Source organism: Pongo pygmaeus, chromosome 1 (assembly GCF_028885625.2).
Source record: "Pongo pygmaeus isolate AG05252 chromosome 1, NHGRI_mPonPyg2-v2.0_pri, whole genome shotgun sequence".
NCBI lineage: Eukaryota > Metazoa > Chordata > Mammalia > Primates > Hominidae > Pongo > Pongo pygmaeus.
This window is the reverse complement of record NC_072373.2, coordinates 8,069,607-8,088,377: the sequence shown is the minus strand read 5'-3', so window position 1 is coordinate 8,088,377 and position 18,771 is coordinate 8,069,607. Positions and strand designations below refer to the sequence as shown.

The following is an 18,771-nucleotide window of genomic DNA, read 5'->3' as shown; positions in this document are numbered from 1 at the left end:
ACAGGCATCCATCACCATGCCCACCTAATTTTTTGTAGTTTTAGTAGAGATGGGGTTTCACTTATGTTGGCCAGGCTGGTCTCAAACTCCTGACCTCGTGATCCACCCGCCTTGGCCTCCCAAAGTGCTGAGATTACAGGTGTGAGCCACCGCGCCTGGCCACGTCTGGCACCTTTTGCTCAACATACTGCTTTTGATAGTCATCCATGTCATTACCTGTATTCGTGTTCCAAGTTGCTGAGTCACTTCCACTGTATGAATCTACTACAATTTGTATATAGACCTTCAAATTTTTTCCAGTTTATGGCTCTTATAAAAAAATGCTATGAACATTCTTGCACAGAGCTTATTGTAGACATATATTTTCGTTTATTTTGGTAAATCCCTTCCCTCTGCCTTTGGTAGACATAGAACGTAGTATTCTGAGTCTTAAAAGTTAGAAGTTTAGGATAAAAAAAACCCAGTGGTAAAACTGTATCAATAGTTCTCACTCTGATTTTTAGGTGGCCTCAATTATAATCTTCCCTTGTCTGTCACTTCAATTAGAAAATGAAGGTTAGCAAATATTAATGCCATCAATATACAGCCTCCATACACATTTATCTGTCTTTATAGCTCCTTTCTCCTGTTTTCTGTCAGACTTTGAGGAAAAGGTTTCTGTTTTCCTGTCCAAGGCAAATCCATCTTCACCTTATTTTCTACCATCTCCTCAGGAGCTTTACTGTACTTTGGCCTCAAGTCTTTTTCATATTAAAGAAATGTCTATATCAAGCTCCCTAGACAAGAACATGGCACACACAATCTGGTAAACAAGAAATACATAAATAATCCTACAAACAGTTACATAAAGTGAAAAGTTCTATAAAGGAAAACTAGAGGGAACAATGAAAGATTAAAACAACAGATCCTGATTTAGTTTGGAAGCTCAAGAGACTTCTCTGAACACTTGGATAGAAAACGTTGAAACTACAGATGAGAGAGAATTATAAATAAGGAAAGTACTTCAGGAGATAGGACAGAATTAGAATCAAAGTACAGTTGATGCTTGAACAACACAGGTTTGAACTACACGAGTTCCCTTATAGGTGGATTTTCTTCCACCTCTGCCACGAAAGATAGCAACACCAACCCTTCCTCTTCGTCCTCCTCCTCAGCCTACTCAACCTGAAAATAATAATGCGACCTTTATGATGATCCACTCCTACTTAATGCATAGGAAATGCACTTTCTCTTTATTATTATTATTTTTTTTTTTGAGATGGTGTCTTGCTCTATTGTTCAGGCTGGAGTGCAGTGGTGTGATCTTGGCTCACTGCAACCCACATTTCCTGGGATCAAGCGATTCTCCTGTCTCAGCCTCCTGAGTAGTTGGGATTACAGACACATGCCACCATGTCCAGCTATTTTTTGTATTTTTAGTAGAGACAGGGTTTCACCATGTTGGCCAGGCCGGTCTTGAGCTCCTGACCTCAAGTGATCCGCTCATCTCAGCATCCCAAAGTGCTGGGATTACAGGTGTGAGCCACTGCACCCAGCCTTCTTTCTTTAGATTTTCTTAACACTATTTTCTTTTCTCTAGCTGACTTTATTATAAGAACACGTTATTGTAAGAACACAGTGGTACTTTATTACCACTTCAAGTATGTTGAATGCTCTCTTATTCTTGGATATATAATAATAGGGCGTAATATAAGTAATGCACAAATATATGTTCATCAACTATTTATTAGTGAAGCTTTTGGTCAACAATAGGTCATTAGTAATTAAGTTTTTGGGGAAGTCAAAAGTTACAGATGGGTTTCTGACTGCATGGGGGATGGTGCCCCTAAACTCCACGTGGTTCAAGAGTCAACGGTGTAAGGAATTTGATTTAGGTAGAAACAGAGTCAAAACCCTTTTTCTGAGATAGAAAGAAAGAATTTCACTAGAAAGTGAAATCAGTTTAAAAGTGTGGTATTAATATGTCTATTCCTTATTTTTCCTATGAACCAGGAGGCCTGACAATCTTTTGAGGCAGCTGAGGATGGTATTTGAAATTTGAAGGAAGTGGTGAGAAGTTAGAAGTGCTACTATAAGAAATGAGAGAGGCTGCTGGCAAGGAATTAGTAAAAGGTTTGCTGAGAGGTCCTGAGGGCCCAGGTGAGGGTGGAAAGCACCTGTGATTAAGGCTCTGCATCTTGTACCTGCGACACCCAACTGTGCGGACACACGCTCACAGAGACAGCAGGTGGTTTTAAGGTGTGTCTGGCAAAGGCCCTGGAGTCTATTCAATGGGAGGGGGAAGTAAGAAAATTGTTAAAAGAATGAGGACATTTAAAAGTCTTGAAGTGGAAATAAAGTTAGGCAAATTCTGCCTTTTCTGCCTCCACACCTCAAATATACAAATATGTGACCTGTATGCAAAGATGCATCCCTGCTTTATATGGCAACAAAAGACAAACAAACAAACAAACAAACAAAAAAACAATAACAAAAACTGTCCTTCAAAAAAGACCAAGTTTCTTTTAAGGCCAAAAATCTAAAAAAAAATTCTAAAAAGAGACTGAGCCTGTAAAAGAGTTTCTATATATAGCAAAGATTCAGCAACTGAGATAAAACTCTATTTTTTCTCCTCTTAAAAAAATGGAGATGCCAGAACATTACCTAGACATGAACTTCTCACATTTCAATGTGCATATAAATCACATTGTTAAAATCTTGTTCAGATGCAGATTCTGATTCAGTAAACCTGGGTTGGGAGCCTGAGATTCTGCTTTTTATCAAGCTCCCGGGTAATGTTGCTGCTGCTGGTCCTCCTTGAGTAGCAAGGATTTAGATCACCTGAGGAGTGTAAATCAACTCTGAGTGACTCAATGGGGCTTCTATGTTTGAGAATTATAAAAATAAATAATTCAAAACCAAAGCTGTCGAAACTGTAAATTTTTTTCAGCCTTAATGGAATGTGGCTGTGTGCAGTGGCTCACATCTGTAAACCCAGCACTTTGGGAGGCTGAGGTGGGCCCATCACTTGAGGCCAGGAGGTTGAGACCAGCCTGGCCAACATGGTGAAATCCATCTCTACTAAAAATACAAAAATTAGCTGAGCATGGTCGCACATGCTTGTAATCCCACCTACTTAGTAAGCTGAGGCAGGAGAATTGCTTGAACCTGGGAGGCAGAGGTTACAGTGAGCCGAGATTGTACCATTGCACTCCAGCCTGGGCAACACAGCAAGACTCTGTCTCCAAAAAAAAAGAAATGTGATTATGGGACCTGAGTCATATGACAGACAGCTGTAACCTAGGCAGCTGAAACCTTTGTTTCTCTAATTATAGATTGGCCTTTACTTACATTGTTTGGTAAAATGTAGCAAAGGATTAAAGGGCACCAGAGAAGACCCCTTGCCTCTTCACTGTTGGATCTTCATTATAGATTAACTTCCCTTTTACTTCTTTTACACAAAGACCTCATCATGACTATCACACAGTCTGAAACATTAAATATACTCTTCTAAATTGGAAAAGGGAAATAAACAAGCTGTAACTAATCAAATTGCTGTAACTCATAAACCAGCCTTGTATGGAAAATATTATAATCCTGTTAAATTTCTTTGTTTTCTGCCTGTATAAGCAAGACCTTAACTTTTCAGCTTGGGAGCACTGACCCATTCCTTTGGAATCTGGGTTACTTAGATGACCATTCTCAGCTTTTCACATGAATAAACACTTTTAACCTGGATTCTGACTCTTTCATTTATTTCAGGTTGACAGAATGTAGGAAGAGAATCTGGCAGATCTCAGATAAAGAGCAAAAGGAAGAGAGAAGGTCCTTTGGGTCCCTGTGGTGAAGGAGTCTACAGTGATCTGAATTATGAAACTGCCCCATAGCCTTGGAGGTTAGAGTTCAAATAGGAGGTGCCATTCAGATTTCTCAGCCATTACTGAGTTGAAAACTGGTGGCATCAACTGGTACCCTGTAGATAAACTGACACACGACTGTAAACCCAGAAATCGGAAGTGAACACTTCTCTCACTGTTATAATTGAATGGGCATGTTAGAAGGCATACTGCAAATTGTTGGAAGGAGAGTCAACAATGAGGGACAAACTAGAAAGTGGAAGAAATAGGTCAGATGAAAGTTCAATAACAAAACATTAAGTTGAGATGGTATTTGGGGTAGTACCTAGAAAGATGACTTAAGAAACATGGATGAAGCTGGAAACCATCATTCTCAGTAAACTATCACAAGGACATAAAACCAAACACCGCATGTTCTCACTCATAGGTGGGAGTTGAACAATGAGAACACATGGACACAGGGAGGGGAACATCACACACCGGGGCCTGTCAGCGGGTGTGGGGATGGGGGAGGGATAGCATTAGGAGAAACACCTAATGTAAATGACGAGTTGACAGGTGCAGAAAACCAACATGGCACATGTATACCTACGTAACAAACCTGCACGTTGTGCACATGTATCCTAGAACTTAAAGTATAATTAAAAAAAAAAAAAAGAAACATGGTATGACTTTCTGGGCTTGGGTATCTGAAGGAAATGGCTCTGAAGTGATGGCTGTGCTGGTGCTGTGAATGAACACCTGATCATGGTACCAGTCCACAGTCTGGATGCTTGTGGTAGAGCCAAAGAATTAGAATTTCTCTATGGATTGACATTTCCAACATAATACACATGGATTTAAACAGTTAAGGCAAAAGCGTTTAGCAACATATGCTTTCACGTCACTAACCTAAATACACCAGGAGAAAGCCCCAAGTGGATCAAGAACGCTGCTCTGTGATGATCTCTCCCGGACACATTCAGCACACAGAAAGGAATCATTGCTGATCGTTTGTAACATGCCAAGAATGAAACTGCATTTTAGGATACTTTATTTTGCTCTCCTCCTTAGAGGCCAAGAGAGAAATTAAATTAAAGTCCATAGATCAAAAGCATAACTTCTCAGCTGAAAATGCAGCTTCACATTAGTTAACATTCAGAAGACCAGGCCCTTTGTGGTTTTGTGACTTTCAAGTTAACGTCTTCTCAGCCAATGCACTAATTTCCTGCTGATCCTATCAACGAGTCTCATCTGGGAATCACAGCACCTACAATGTCAACAGGGAGAATATGCAGATGTCTCTGGTGGAAGAGGTGATAAGCTCCATCAAAGGCTTGATCCTCTCATCAGAAAGGCTGTCACTATTTTTCTTCCTACATGGGTTTTCCCCTCTGTCAATATGGCCCCGTGCCTGGTAAATCTGCATAATGGGATGGTTTTTGTAAATCACGTGCAATCAACACACAGATTTTTTTGGACCTCTAACCAAGACTATATGTGTTTTATTTTAACTAAACTGAATACATAACTCTAGTGAAATAAAAAGAAAGTTTGTCTCAAGCAGAAAGTTCCTGTGGCCCCTTGAGTGTTAGAAATGAAAACCAAGTAAAAAGTAAGAATTAAGTTGTCTGCTGGGGGCTCCCCACAGTGCGGACTGAGGGACCTTTAGATGATGGTGTCAAAGGCGTTCGAACCAGAGCGACTCCATCTTGAGTAAGGGCTAGGAAAAAATGAGGCTGGGACTTGTTGGGCTGTGTTCTCACAAAGTTAGGTATTCCTAGCCTCTAGGTGCTTACTGTTAAGAAAACAGATTGATAACATTTACTAAACAGACCCCTTCTTAGGAGTGTCCTGATAGCCCCATACCTTGAGAACAGAAGCATTATTAATTTTGCTTTAAAGGTAATAATATCGATTCTTGCAAAACATAGTAATTAAGAAATTAATCCTATATCACAAACCCATGTAGCAGAACACATGATCTTTTGATATATATATATATATCTGTAAACTAGTATTGTACCTAAGGTGGATGCATTCCTCCCCTTACTTTTGGGAACGCTCTACTCTGTCTATGGAGTAGCTGTTCTTTCTTAATAAAGCTGTTCTTTCTTAAAACTTGCTATTGCTTTGCACTGTGGTCTTGCCCTGAATTCTTAAGTGAGATCCAAGAACCCTTTCTTGGGGTCTGGATTGGGACCCCTTTCCGGTAACATCACTAGCCAGTTATAGACAACAGTAGTAATGGGGTGGTGTGGAGGAAGGGAGACCTTACATTGACTATACCCAGAGAACAGACTGTGAGCTATATCAACGCAGGAATATTGAAGAGTGAATGCAAATAGGGCAGAGGGCAACACGCAGATACACAATAGGACATGACATCTCAATGAAGATCGGTGAGACCGGAGGACCAAATGAGGACCAGAAGCCAGGGAAAGGACCAGAAGCCAGGCAAAGGTCCAAGGTCCCTCACGCAAAGGCACGAGGGCACACAACCTACCTGCCTTACACCAGAGTGCTGTGCAAGAAAAGGAAGGCAGAGGGAAAGTAGATCTGGAAAGAAACTTTCCCCAGATGACAGTAAGTCACCAGACAGTGGCAGAATAACAAGGAAGTGTTCAGTTATACATAATAGGCAAGATTAAACCACATTTCCAAAATCTCTCATTAACCCCCTTCCTGGCCCTTCATCAGTCAATAAAATAGGGCTCATGAGGACATTCGGGTCAGTTATACAGTGAAGGGGACCAAAATATGTCACCCAAATATACTTCTTTGGCATATTTCAAGATGGCTATTCCGAAAGGCTGCAGACAGAAATAGTCTTGCAAAGCTGCCTTTTGTGCTGCGAGATTTGCATCTGTAGAGAAAATCTACATTGGTGAAATAAACACCCAGGCTCTCTCTGAGTCCCCCTTAACCAGCTCTAGGAAAGATTAACTCACAGTAAAAGGAGACTAAAAGTCTGGGACTTTTAAAGGTCTAGCAGAGAAACTTTTACCACTGGCTACTAACTGTTCTTTCTAATGGCTGGGCTGGACCCGTGAGGTTTCATCTGCATAACAAGATAGCCTTTGCTTGCAATGCATTCCTCTCTCACTCTTACATAACCTGTGATGCCACCTTCTTCCAGAAGCCCTAAGCCCCTACTCTTCTGTAACTTCAGGCTGGTATAAAAATGTCAGTCATCTGACCCCTCCTTTTTTTTTTTTTTTTTTTGTGAAATGGAGTCCCACTCTGTTGCCCAGGCTGGAGTGCAGTGGCGTGATCTCAGCTCACCGCAACCTTCACCTCCCGGGTTCAAGCGATTCTTGTGCCTCAGCCTTCCCAGTAGCTAGGATTACAGGTGTGCACCACCATGCTCAACTAATATTTGTATTTTTACTAGAGATGGGGTTTCACCGTGTTGGCCAGGCTGGTCTTGAATTCCTGACCCCAAGTGATCTGCCCACCTTAGCCTCCCAAAGTGCTGGGATTACAGGCATGAGCCACCGCACCTGGCCCTGATCCCTGCTTTGAGTCTCACACTTTGTGTATGGCTCCTGTGTCCACATGAATGTTAACACATTTGAATACCTTTTTCTTCCTGTGACTATGTCTTTTCTTCCAAAGGTGTCCCAGCTAAGAACTTGCAAGGGTTAAGAAAATAAATTATGTATTTTTTCTCCCCTTCAACAGAAATAAAAAGATGTACCCTCTGCTAGTTGTCATGGTGTTGTTGTAGTCAATTTTAAACAAGCTGCACTAGGGATCTGAAAGGGCCCCTCCTCCATTTCATAGCTCAGAAAGCTTGACTGTTGCCTTCACTCTGCTGGTGAGAAAATCAGCTCAGCAAATATGTCTCTTCCCACGCAGGCAAAGCAAAAAGAAATGACCCCTGTCAATGAATTTAAAAAGCTGTTACCTAAAAGGGGAACAATAAGGACATTACCTATCTCCATTCTCTTAGTGTTAGGCTACATAATTAAAATGACTCCACCATATCTTGTTAGTAAAAGACATAATGACAGGAGGGGACAAAGCAAGGTAATGTCGCTCCCAAGAGTCAGCGTATTAATGGGGCCTTTCAGTTTGATAATGTAATTAACCTTCTTAAATTCTACTCTCAGTAAAATTCCAAGGAGCAAAAGCTATAAGAATAATGTCCTTTTCAAGTAACCTTACTAGCATCAGGGCATTCACTTGAGAAATGGTGGTGATGGTCAATTCCTGATAAAAGACTTTTAAACAGTTTCTAAAAAGGTCTGAGCTGTCCAAATAGCAGATTTACATGATCAAGCCTATGTTTTCATCTTCTTCTCTTGATGAAAATAATTTCTCCTTTCTTTCACAACCTTTCATTTTCTACATTTTATTGAATTTGAAGTCTTGAAATGCAAAGACTAGAGAGTCCCATGGTCGATTCTATAAAATCCAAATGATCTCCTTCATTGGATGCTTTATGTCTACAACCAGCCTTCAATACATAAAATATGAGTCTGTCCAACAACCAGGTAGCATTGGTTCGATAGTATCTCTATATATTTACAATATTATTCCTTTTATGCAATGTTACTTAAAGGCCAAATTTTAAACATTAATAGTTCAGACAGCACTTCATCAATTTGAAATCCCCTGGAATAAGGCACTCCGTCTACAGGTATCTACAGAACTAAACTTTTGCAAGCTCTCTCCAGTCATTTTGACTGTGGCCCAATGATATCACAGGACTGTTGAGACAACAGAAATTACTGGATCAGTCATGTAACTAACCAGTCATTCCCTAAACATGGAAACTGCTCAACTCATTTATTATCATCCTTTGAATATGTATTATGTTCATTATGTTCCAGGAAGCACCATGATACTTATCAAGAGAGAAGTAAAATATTTCCATAAATAACTACAGTTAAAATTTCCACATAAGTGGTAGAAACAACTATGAAAATCTTGAGGACAAATACATCATTCCTGGATCTGGTGATCAGAAAAGGCATTTCAGCTGGCCATGAAGAATAGGCTGGTTTCCGTCAGACTGAGAGACGAGACTCTTACATAGAGAAAAGGATTCTCCATCACTTACATCAAAGGAAAAATTTTTCATGGGATTGACAAGTCATCCAGTTCAGCCTAGATACAGGGAAATAGTGTGAGGTAACACTAAAAAAGTTGCCAGGTTTCAGAAAACCCCTTCAGTCTCCGGTGCGTTTATGAGCATTGAATCACAAGTTGAAAAATTCTCCCATTTCATATTCACAATTAAGGTACTTCTAAATCTAAAGTTTCACAGTTTCAAAAAGCTTTAGTTTTCATCTCCAGGCTGTCAAAGAAAGTCCAAGATCTTCTAAGATAATCCTTTGGAAGCTGAGAAATAGCTATAACTTCCAATGACAGATTTTTATTGTACCCGAAATTTCAAGTTTCATCATGTTCATCTGTCATGTACTTTCTGGGCTAATTGTTCTGCTGTAGCTTAGAACAAAAAATATAATGCAGAAATTATTCAATAAAACCTCTCATTTTCACAGTTAGGGTTCTTACCATTTTTTCTTGGTTGCTAATGTTTTCAATTTGCCCATTTGTTTAAATTTGCAATTTGTTAGTAATTTGCGTAACTTAAAAATCTAATATATAAACCTTTAACCTATTGACAACTATAGCTTGATTTCATAGAAGCATTTATAAACAAAGTACATACTAGAAGCTGAATTTGCTCCCCCAAAAGTTTACAGTCTTGTGCATTTTAGAGTAAATGATTGGTCTTGTGCTGATTGATGGTAACAAATAAATGTCAACCTCAATTTTTTATTCCAATTTTAACAAAATTTTGGTACACTGCTTTTACCATTACTATCAAGTGAATTTATGTAAGTTAATCTAAGAAATGGCAATGATATTTTAGGATAATTTCATTTAGATATTTCATTCTTTTAAAAACTAAGTATATTCTCTTTCCAGTGATCAATATAAGATAATATCTATTATAAGAATCAAGTCAGATCAAAGTAAGGCATTGACTTTTTTCTGATCTCCCACATTTTAGTTGTCTAAGTTGAATATTTGCCAAGTTCTGTGGCTTGCACTGCAGAACTGTACTACATTAAGATAACTCCCATTAAACCAATTCACTTTAGTGTGTAATTTAATTAAGCTATTTGTTCAGTTTGCAACTAGGTCTTAATTTGTTGTTTAATTCGTAGGTTACTAGAAAAATGCTCACCTAAAAATAATTAACCTAGAATCTGGCAAACTTACCTTATAAGAATATTGGCAAAAATCATGTGTGGGGTGTGAGGTACGATGGGATAACATGGATATGAAAAATTATGAAGATTTGGAGCCTGCCTCACACCAAACCAGGTTTAAATTCCTTAGAAAAAATTTTACATAAAAACTCATGGCTGGGCACGGTGGCTCACGCCTGTAATCCTAGCACTTTGGGAGGCCAAGGCAGTCCGATTATGAGGTCAAGAGATCAAGACCATCCTGGCCAACATGGTGAGCCCTGTCTCTACTAAAAATACAAAAATTAGCTGGGTGTGGTGGCATGCGCCTGTAGTCCCAGCTATTTGGGAGGCTGAGGCAGGAGAATCACTTGAACCCAGTAGGCAGAGGTTGCAGTGAGCCGAGATTGCGCCACTGCACTCTAACCTGGTGAAAGAGTGAGACTCAGTCTCAAAAAACAACAACAACAACAACAACAACAAAAACCAACCAACCAAACAAAAAAAAAAAACCCATAACGACGTGAGAACAAATAAGAAAACAAGTACCAGAAAAGTGACTGTGTAATCTATATCAATTTAGGGTGAGACCTGGGACTAGAGTATAATGTCTCTACTGTAATACTTCCGTCATGTAGCATTTATCAGAGTCTAAATTTGAAGTGGGTTTTTCTGGAGACAGCATATTGTGGTCTAATTTTTTAGTGCAATCTGCCAGTCTCTACCTTTATGTAGCATGTTTATACTATTCACATTTAAATTGATTATTGCTATATTCAGATCAAAATCTATCATCTGTCCACTTGTTTTCCACTCATTGCATTTGTTGTGTATTTTCCTCCTCTTTTACTGCCTTCCATTGATTTACCTGAGCATTTTATATGATTCTATTTTATCTCCTCTTTTGGTGTATAATTTATGCTGATTTTTATAACTTTTTAAGGAGTTGCCATAGATCAACAATAGATATTTTTAAATGACCTAAATCTATCCTCAAATAACTCTGTACTCGTTTATTACAAGTGCAGGTACCTAATAAAAAAGACTTCCTAATTCCTCCCTTCCCTTGCAGCATTGCTGTCATTCAGTTCACCCAATACATTGCTACTACTATTGCTTTAAATATAGTTATATTTTAGGTTAATTAAGTGGATTGCTTGAGGTTAGGAGTCTGAGACCAGCTTGGCCAACATGGTGAAACCCTGTCTCTACTAAAATACAAAAATTAGCTGGGCGAGGTGGCACATACCTGTAATCCCAGCTACCAGGGAGGCAGGAGAATTGCTTGAACTCAGGAGGTGGAGTTGCAGTGAGACAAGATCACACCACTGCACTCTAGCCTGGGTGACAGAGCAACACTCTGTCTCAAAAAAAAAAAAAAAAAAGAGAATATTTAACTTTACCTTCAATTATGCCTTTTTTTTAATGTTGCTTCTTTGTGTATATACTAGTTTAGTCTTTATTTCTCTGTCACCTTTGAAACATGTTAGCCAGACATAGAATTATAGGTTGGCAGATTTTTCTTTGAATTCTTCAAAGATTTTTCCCCATTCTCTTCTTGATTGCATAGTTTCTGGTGAAAAGTCTTCTGTAATTCTTATGGATGTTCTTCTATAGTTTAGGTGATTTCTATCCCCCTCTGGTTTTCTACAAGATTTTATCTTTTTCTTGATATGTTATACTGTAGCTTGAATAGGATAAGCCTAAGGTTTTTGGTTTTGTTTTGCTTTTAATCCTATTTACCCTTTTGGTCTTTTATGTTGTGTGTTTTTTTCATCAGAGGCTTTAACATGGTAATCACAGTTATTTTAAGTTTCCTGTCTGTTAATTCCAACATCTCTTTCATATGTTAGTCGGGTTCTGATGACTGCTTTGTCTCTTTATTTATTTCTTTCTTTTTTTGAGGTGGAGTCTCACTCTGTTGCCCAGGCTGGGGTGCAGTGGCATGATCTCAGCTCAGTGCAACTTCCATCTCTCAGGTTCAAGTGATTCTCCTACCTTGGCCTCTGGAGTAGCTGGGATTATAGGCATGCGCCACCACGCCCAGCTAATTTTTTTTTTTTTTTTTTTTTGTATTTTTAGTAGACACGGTGTTTTACCATGTGGCCAGGCTGGTCTCAAACTCCTGACTCAAGTGATCTGCCCGCCTCGGCCTACCAAAGTGCTGGCATTACAGGCATGAGCCACCATACCCCACCTCGCCTTGTCTCTTTAGACTGTGTTTTTTCCTCGTGTTTTTGCATGCCTTGTAATTTTTTGTTGAAAGCCAGGTATATCATGTCAGGTAATAGGGACTAAGGTAAATATACCTTTAGTATGAAATTACCTTTATTTATCTGGCTAGCAGTTGGGTCATGTCTAATGTTTGTTGCAGCTATAGGTACCAGAGGCTTTAAATTCCTCTAGTGTTTGTTTTGTTTTTGTTTTTGTTTCTATTTTTTTGTCTTTTTTCTTGATTTGGGGGATATTCTTGGTACAAGTCTTCAAGAATGTGTCTTGCAGGTCTTTCAGCTGTAATACATTGTTACTATACTGGAGGCTTATTGGTGTGATGGTAAGGTGGAGCGGAGGTGGGGGGCATTCTATAAACTTCTGTATAAGTCTCATTTACTGAGACTTTTTCTTGGGGCTGTGGCCTTCACAGGTGTTTCTGTCCCTCCCTCCTCAAGGGGTAGAGGTTTTTCCTCTACTTTCCCTACTTCCATTCCTGGCTTCAGTGTTCTCAATCCATTTCCTGGATGTCATATACCCTGATAATTAGGATTTTTCTTTTTTCTTTAGGTGAGATATGCTCAAGTGGGGCAGAATTCCACTTCACAAGCTGGGATAAGGTTTCAAAATTGCCCTCAGGAAAATTTATTCCCCTGGGGACTAGGCCTTTGTTAGGCACAGAGTATAGAACACATTCTCTTTCCTTTCCCCTGTGAAGGCCAAGAGGGGATTTTTCTCAGAGCCTAACCATGAAAATCTGGTGCTGTTTTTAAAGGGAAAGCCTACAATATGTGAGGCTATCCCATGACCAGGGCCCCCAGGAGTGACTCATTCTAATGCTGGTCTGCCCTCAGCCTCCAGAAATTCATCACATTTACTATTTAAATGTTCCTGCTAACTTACGGTGTCTAGCATCTTCATTTAAATGTTCTTACTAACTTCTGGTGTCTAGCATCTTCTGCTCCAAGTAAACAATTCTTTCTGTACTGTATCTCTCTGAAGGAGTCTGTTGCTACAGACTTTTTTCTTTTTTTAGAAGAATTATAACTTTATTTATTTATTTATTTAAATTATACTTTAAGTTCTAGGGTACATGTATACAACATGCAGGTTTGTTGCATAGGTATACATGTGCCATGCTGGTTTGCTGCACCCATCAACCTGTCATCTACATTAGGTATTTCTCCTAATGCTATCCCTCCCCCAGCTCCCCACCCTGCAACAGGCCCCAGTGTGTGATGTTCCCCTCCCCGTGTCCATGTGTTCTCATTGTTCAACTCCCACTTATGAGTGAAAACATGCAGTGTTTGGTTTTCTGTCCTTGTGATAGTTTGCTGAGAATGATGGTTTCCAACTTCATCCATGTCCCTGCAAAGGACATGAACTCATCCTTTTTTTATGGCTGCATACTATTCTATGGTATATATGTGCCACATTTTCTTTATCCAGTCTATTATTGATGGACATTTGGGTTGGCTCCCAGTCTTTGCTATTATGAATAGTGCCACAGTAAACATGCATGTGCATGTGTCTATAGTGTTGCTACAGATTTGAAAATGATTGTTGACCTATGACTTCAGTTCTCTTATGGGTAGAAGAAAAGTCATTGAATTTTGGTTTGTCCAGATTTTTCTTGCTGTAACAAAGACTTCCAAGTGATGACTTAAAAAGAGTGATGACTTCTAAGTTCTTTACATATTGGAAATAAAAGTGGAAGTCTCAGCTCTTCTAATCTGTGAGAATGTCAGCAAGTTACTAAATCTCTATGTGCATTAGTTTTTATCATCTGAAAAAATGGGTATAAGATGCCTTACCTAATGAAGTTGCTACAGGGGATAACTTCTAAAAAACATCTACTGCAAAGTCTGGTATGAAGTAGGGGCTCAATCAGTGCTATTTGTCTAATAAAACACAAACATATTCATTTCCTAGGGCTGTCATAAAAATTATTGCAAACTTGGTGGATTAATAAACAGGAGTTTATTCTCTCAGAGTTCTGGAGTCTAGTAGCCCAAAATGTTGACAGGGTCATACTCCCTTCAAAAGCTCTTGGGGAACACCCTCCTTGCCTTTTCCAGCTTCTAGTGGCTGCAGACATTCCCTATGGCTACATAACTCCCATCTCTGCCTCAGTCTTCACATGGCTTTCTCTGTCTTCTCCTTCTAAGATTTATGGCCCACCCAGATAATCTAGGAAGATCTCATCTTGAGATCTTTAACTTAATTCCATCTGCAAAGATAGAATTTTCCAAATGGGTCACATTCACAGGTTCTCAAAATTAGGACATGAACATATTTTTTTTCTTTTTTGAGGGAAAGACCATTCAACCTTCTATAATGCATTAGTTAAGTCAGCTGTTGACTGAACCCAACTATCAGTTTGGCCAAACAATTAATCTTAAAGTTCCATATAAACTTCTATATTGCCCTAGAAGAATAGAGAGTAGTGTTTTAATTTCTTTGTCCAATAAAATAGATTCCACAATACAACCGTCAGTGCCAGACAGTCAAGCAAACATGATCAACTGTATCAACTTACTGTTTTTCCTTCAAGGAGATTACAATATTTTATCCACAAAAGCAATTTGGGATCATTCCTTTGAATAGAGAGGAAGCAAATAATATGGTTCTTATGTTGTAAATGGGAAATTAAGACAGAAGGGTAATGCAGTTAATGTTTATGGTTTAATTAAAAATGCTGACAGAAAGACTCGCAACATTGGTAGAGCTTCTTATTAGTGTTGTCAACATAGCTGTACTGCCTCATCTTCTTATTTTCTTTCTCAAATTTCAATCCCCAGAATCAAAGAAGCTCTATTTTGCATGCATCAGTAACAATGAGCAATTTACACTTAGCGATCCTCCTCTGTCACACAGCAGCTGTCTGTGAGTCCTCATTCTACTGTGAGAAGCAGGTTTGCTGTTTTATTCCTCTCTGATTCAGTGCATATGCAAGGGGTGGGGTGGAGGGCTGGGTAAAGAGGACAGCAAGGAGACAATAATTTATCATTTCCAAACAAACAACAAAGGTTGTTTCAAAAATCCAGCTTACTGTTTTTATTTTCATTCTGTAATTCATTTTCAAAATGTTTGGACATAACCCTTTGGCTTTGCTTCTGAACATATATGTGACATCTAGACAGTGAACACATCTCCGATTGGTGCACAGCTATGGGCATATGGCACAGCTTACTGGAAACACGGATTCACAAGAATACATATCCAGTTTCAGAATAAGAACCAAGTATTTGCTGACTGAGTGTCATGTGGACTGTTTTAAATTCTCTATCCATAACCTTCAAACCTATTCTGGAGGGCGGTCAAGGGGAGGAGGTGGAAGGGTAAACTGTTGGCTGGAATCTAATGCCTTTCCTTTACTATTAAAAATCTATGTGGAAACATTCCTAATAGGTATGGTAATATACCACTTTTGTACCTTATAAAAACAAATTTACTTAGTTTACTCAGTTTACAAGCTGAGATTTGAAGCACTAAGCACTCGGGGTCCTATCTTGATAGCCCTGGCTTACTTATCAATATAGGAGAATGTGTTCTGTTCAACCTGAGAAAAATGGTGGGAGAGGACCAGCAGTTGAACACCTGGCCCATCTAAAGTGAGGATGGTAAGAATGATAAAGGAAAGTGACCAGTTGCCTCCTGGGTTCTCTGATCACTGCATGTTTAGCTGTGCTGTTAAGACAGCAGATTCAAACGCAATACAGGGTCCTACAATGACAATATTATCTGCCATTGATTGAAAACTGATTATATACAAGGGGTTTACTATTCAAAACCTCATTATTCCTCATAATAGCCCTATTAGGTAGGCCTTTTCAATCTCTCATCATGTATTAAAACCGCCTTTGCAAAAATTATAACTGATAAAATTATTACAGTGAAAGAGGTCTGACCTAACCAACTTGGTCTTGCTTTTAACCTCCAAGCTGTCCTCGTTCATTCCTGGGTGTAGGGTGAACTAACTTTGGGAGCAACGCAGTTTATAGTTTAACTTTGAAACATAAAATAACAGTCCTTTCCCGCAACCAACCCTCTTCTTGCCTTTGTTAGACTGCCTTTGCAGTACTAACAAATTAGCCAGAGGACTAGAAATTATAGTTTAGGAGTCACTGTTGTAAAACCTGAGATTAGTGTTTGAGATACTTTGCAGAGTCTACATTCCAGTGCACCAGCTGATGCCACCCAGATCTATAAACTGCCTCATCTGGTCTTATGGCCCCCATCCAGGAACTGACTCAGCGCAAGACAGCTTTGACTCCCTATGATCTCTTCTTTGACCTGTCCAATCAGCACTCCCGACTTTCTGACCCCCTACCCATCAAATTATCCTTAAACACCCTGATCCCTGAGTTTTCAGGAAAATTGATTAGAATATTAACTCCATCTCCAACATGGCGTGGCCAGCATCGCGACACTTAAATTCTTCCTTTACTGTAATCCCATGGTCTTAGTGAGCTGATTTTGTTTGTGCAGTGTGCAGGAAGAACCCATTGGGCAGTTACAATATGATCAAAGTGAGGCTTAAAAGGTTAGGTAACTTGCTGGTGGCCTCACTAAACCTCACTAACTCCATGCTCTCTACCATGGAGATACTACTACTAATAATTAATGATAATGAATAACAACTATAGTTGTTAAAATGATTAACTGGGTAAAATCGTGTAAAATAACAACTATGAGATATAGTTGTTACAATGATTAAATGGGTAAAATTGTGTAGAATAACAACTAAAGATATGGTTGTTAGGGCTAAATGAATAAAATCGTGTAAAATAGGTAAAATCGTGTAAAATAACAACTATGAGATATAGTTGTCATAATGATTAAATGGGTAAAATCGTGTAAAATGCTCACCAAAACAGCCTTAACATTTTCCTGTTTGACTAAGCTTTAGTTCAGCTTCTTCTGGACTCAGGCCCCTGAACTCCCTCGGTTTTACAACGTTTACTTTAGAAAACTTGTAGTTGTACATTTTCTCTCTGCTCCTTTAGGTGTAAATCTTTTTAAAAGCCTCTTGCCAGTTTTGTAACCCAGCACTGTCTTTCTCAAGGACCTGAGAACCATTCCTTTGAAAAGTCATCATCAGTGAAGACAGTGCTTCCCAGTCTCCCAGGGAGGGCACAGGCTTAACTTGTCCAAGTTGTAAAACTACCTCCTGTCACAAAGATATGAGAAAATTAACTTTGTTTTGGGATCAGGCCAATTGGCAAACATGGATGCCCTGTGATACACCCACTCCAGTTCTTTTTTTTTTTTCTTTTTCTTTTATTATTATTATTATTATTATTATACTTTAGGTTTTATGGTACATGTGCCCAATGTGCAGGTAAGTTACATATGTATACATGTGCCATGCTGGTGCGCTGCACCCACCAACTCGTCATCTAGCATTAGGTATATCTCCCAATGCTATCCCTCCCCCCTCCCCCCAACCCACAACAGTCCCCGAAGTGTGATTTTCCCCTTCCTGTGTCCATTTGTTCTCATTGTTCAATTCCCACCTATGAGTGAGAATATGTGGTGTTTGGTTTTTTGTTCTTGCGATAGTTTACTGAGAATGATGATTTCCAATTTCATCCATGTCCCTACAAAGGACATGAACTCATCATTTTTTATGGCTGCATAGTATTCCATGGTGTATATGTGCCACATTTTCTTAATCCAGTCTATCATTGTTGGACATTTGGGTTGGTTCCAAGTCTTTGCTATTGTGAATAATGCCGCAATAAACATACGTGTGCATGTGTCTTTATAGCAGCATGATTTATAGTCCTTTGGGTATATACCCAGTAATGGGATGGCTGGGTCGAATGGAATTTCTAGTTCTAGATCCCTGAGGAATCGCCACACTGACTTCCACAAGGGTTGAACTAGTTTACAGTCCCACCAACAGTGTAAAAGTGTTCCTATTTCTCCACATCCTCTCCAGCACCTGTTGTTTCCTGACTTTTTAATGATCGCCATTCTAACTGGTGTGAGATGGTATCTCATTGTGGTTTTGATTTGCATTTCTCTGATGGCCAGTGATGGTGAGCATTTTTTCATGTGTTTTTTGGCTGCATAAATATCTTCTTTTGAGAAGTGTCTGTTCATGTCCTTCGCCCACTTTTTGATGGGGTTGTTTGTTTTTTTCTTGTAAATTTGTTGGAGTTCATTGTAGATTCTGGATATTAGCCCTTTGTCAGATGAATAGGTTGCGAAAATTTTCTCCCATTTTGTAGGTTGCCTGTTCACTCTGATGGTAGTTTCCTTTGCTGTGCAGAAGCTCTTGAGTTTAATTAGATCCCATTTGTCAATTTTGGCTTTTGTTGCCATTGCTTTTGGTGTTTTAGACATGAAGTCCTTGCCCATGCCTATGTCCTGAATGGTATTGCCTAGGTTTTCTTCTAGGGTTTTTATGGTTTTAGGTCTAACATTTAAGTCTTTAATCCATCTTGAATTGATTTTTGTATAAGGTGTAAGGAAGGGATCCAGTTTCAGCTTTCTACATATGGCTAGCCAGTTTTCCCAGCACCATT

The 18,771-nt window shown here is 39.2% G+C and overlaps 1 protein-coding gene across 12 annotated transcripts in view; it reads right to left on the bottom strand.

Annotated features, from left to right (window-relative positions):
- The window catches only part of RGS7 (regulator of G protein signaling 7), a 600,061-nt gene that overhangs the window by 233,147 nt on the left and 348,143 nt on the right, over positions 1 to 18,771 (bottom strand). For 6 of the 12 annotated variants that reach the window (XM_063670672.1, XM_063670673.1, XM_063670677.1 and 3 more), the window contains exon 4: positions 11,274 to 11,384. The exons of the other annotated variants lie outside the window; for them this stretch is intronic. In XM_063670672.1, the coding sequence (XP_063526742.1) occupies positions 11,274 to 11,384 (111 nt within the window). The remainder of the gene's footprint in view (positions 1 to 11,273; positions 11,385 to 18,771) is intronic. 12 annotated transcript variants of the gene reach the window in all.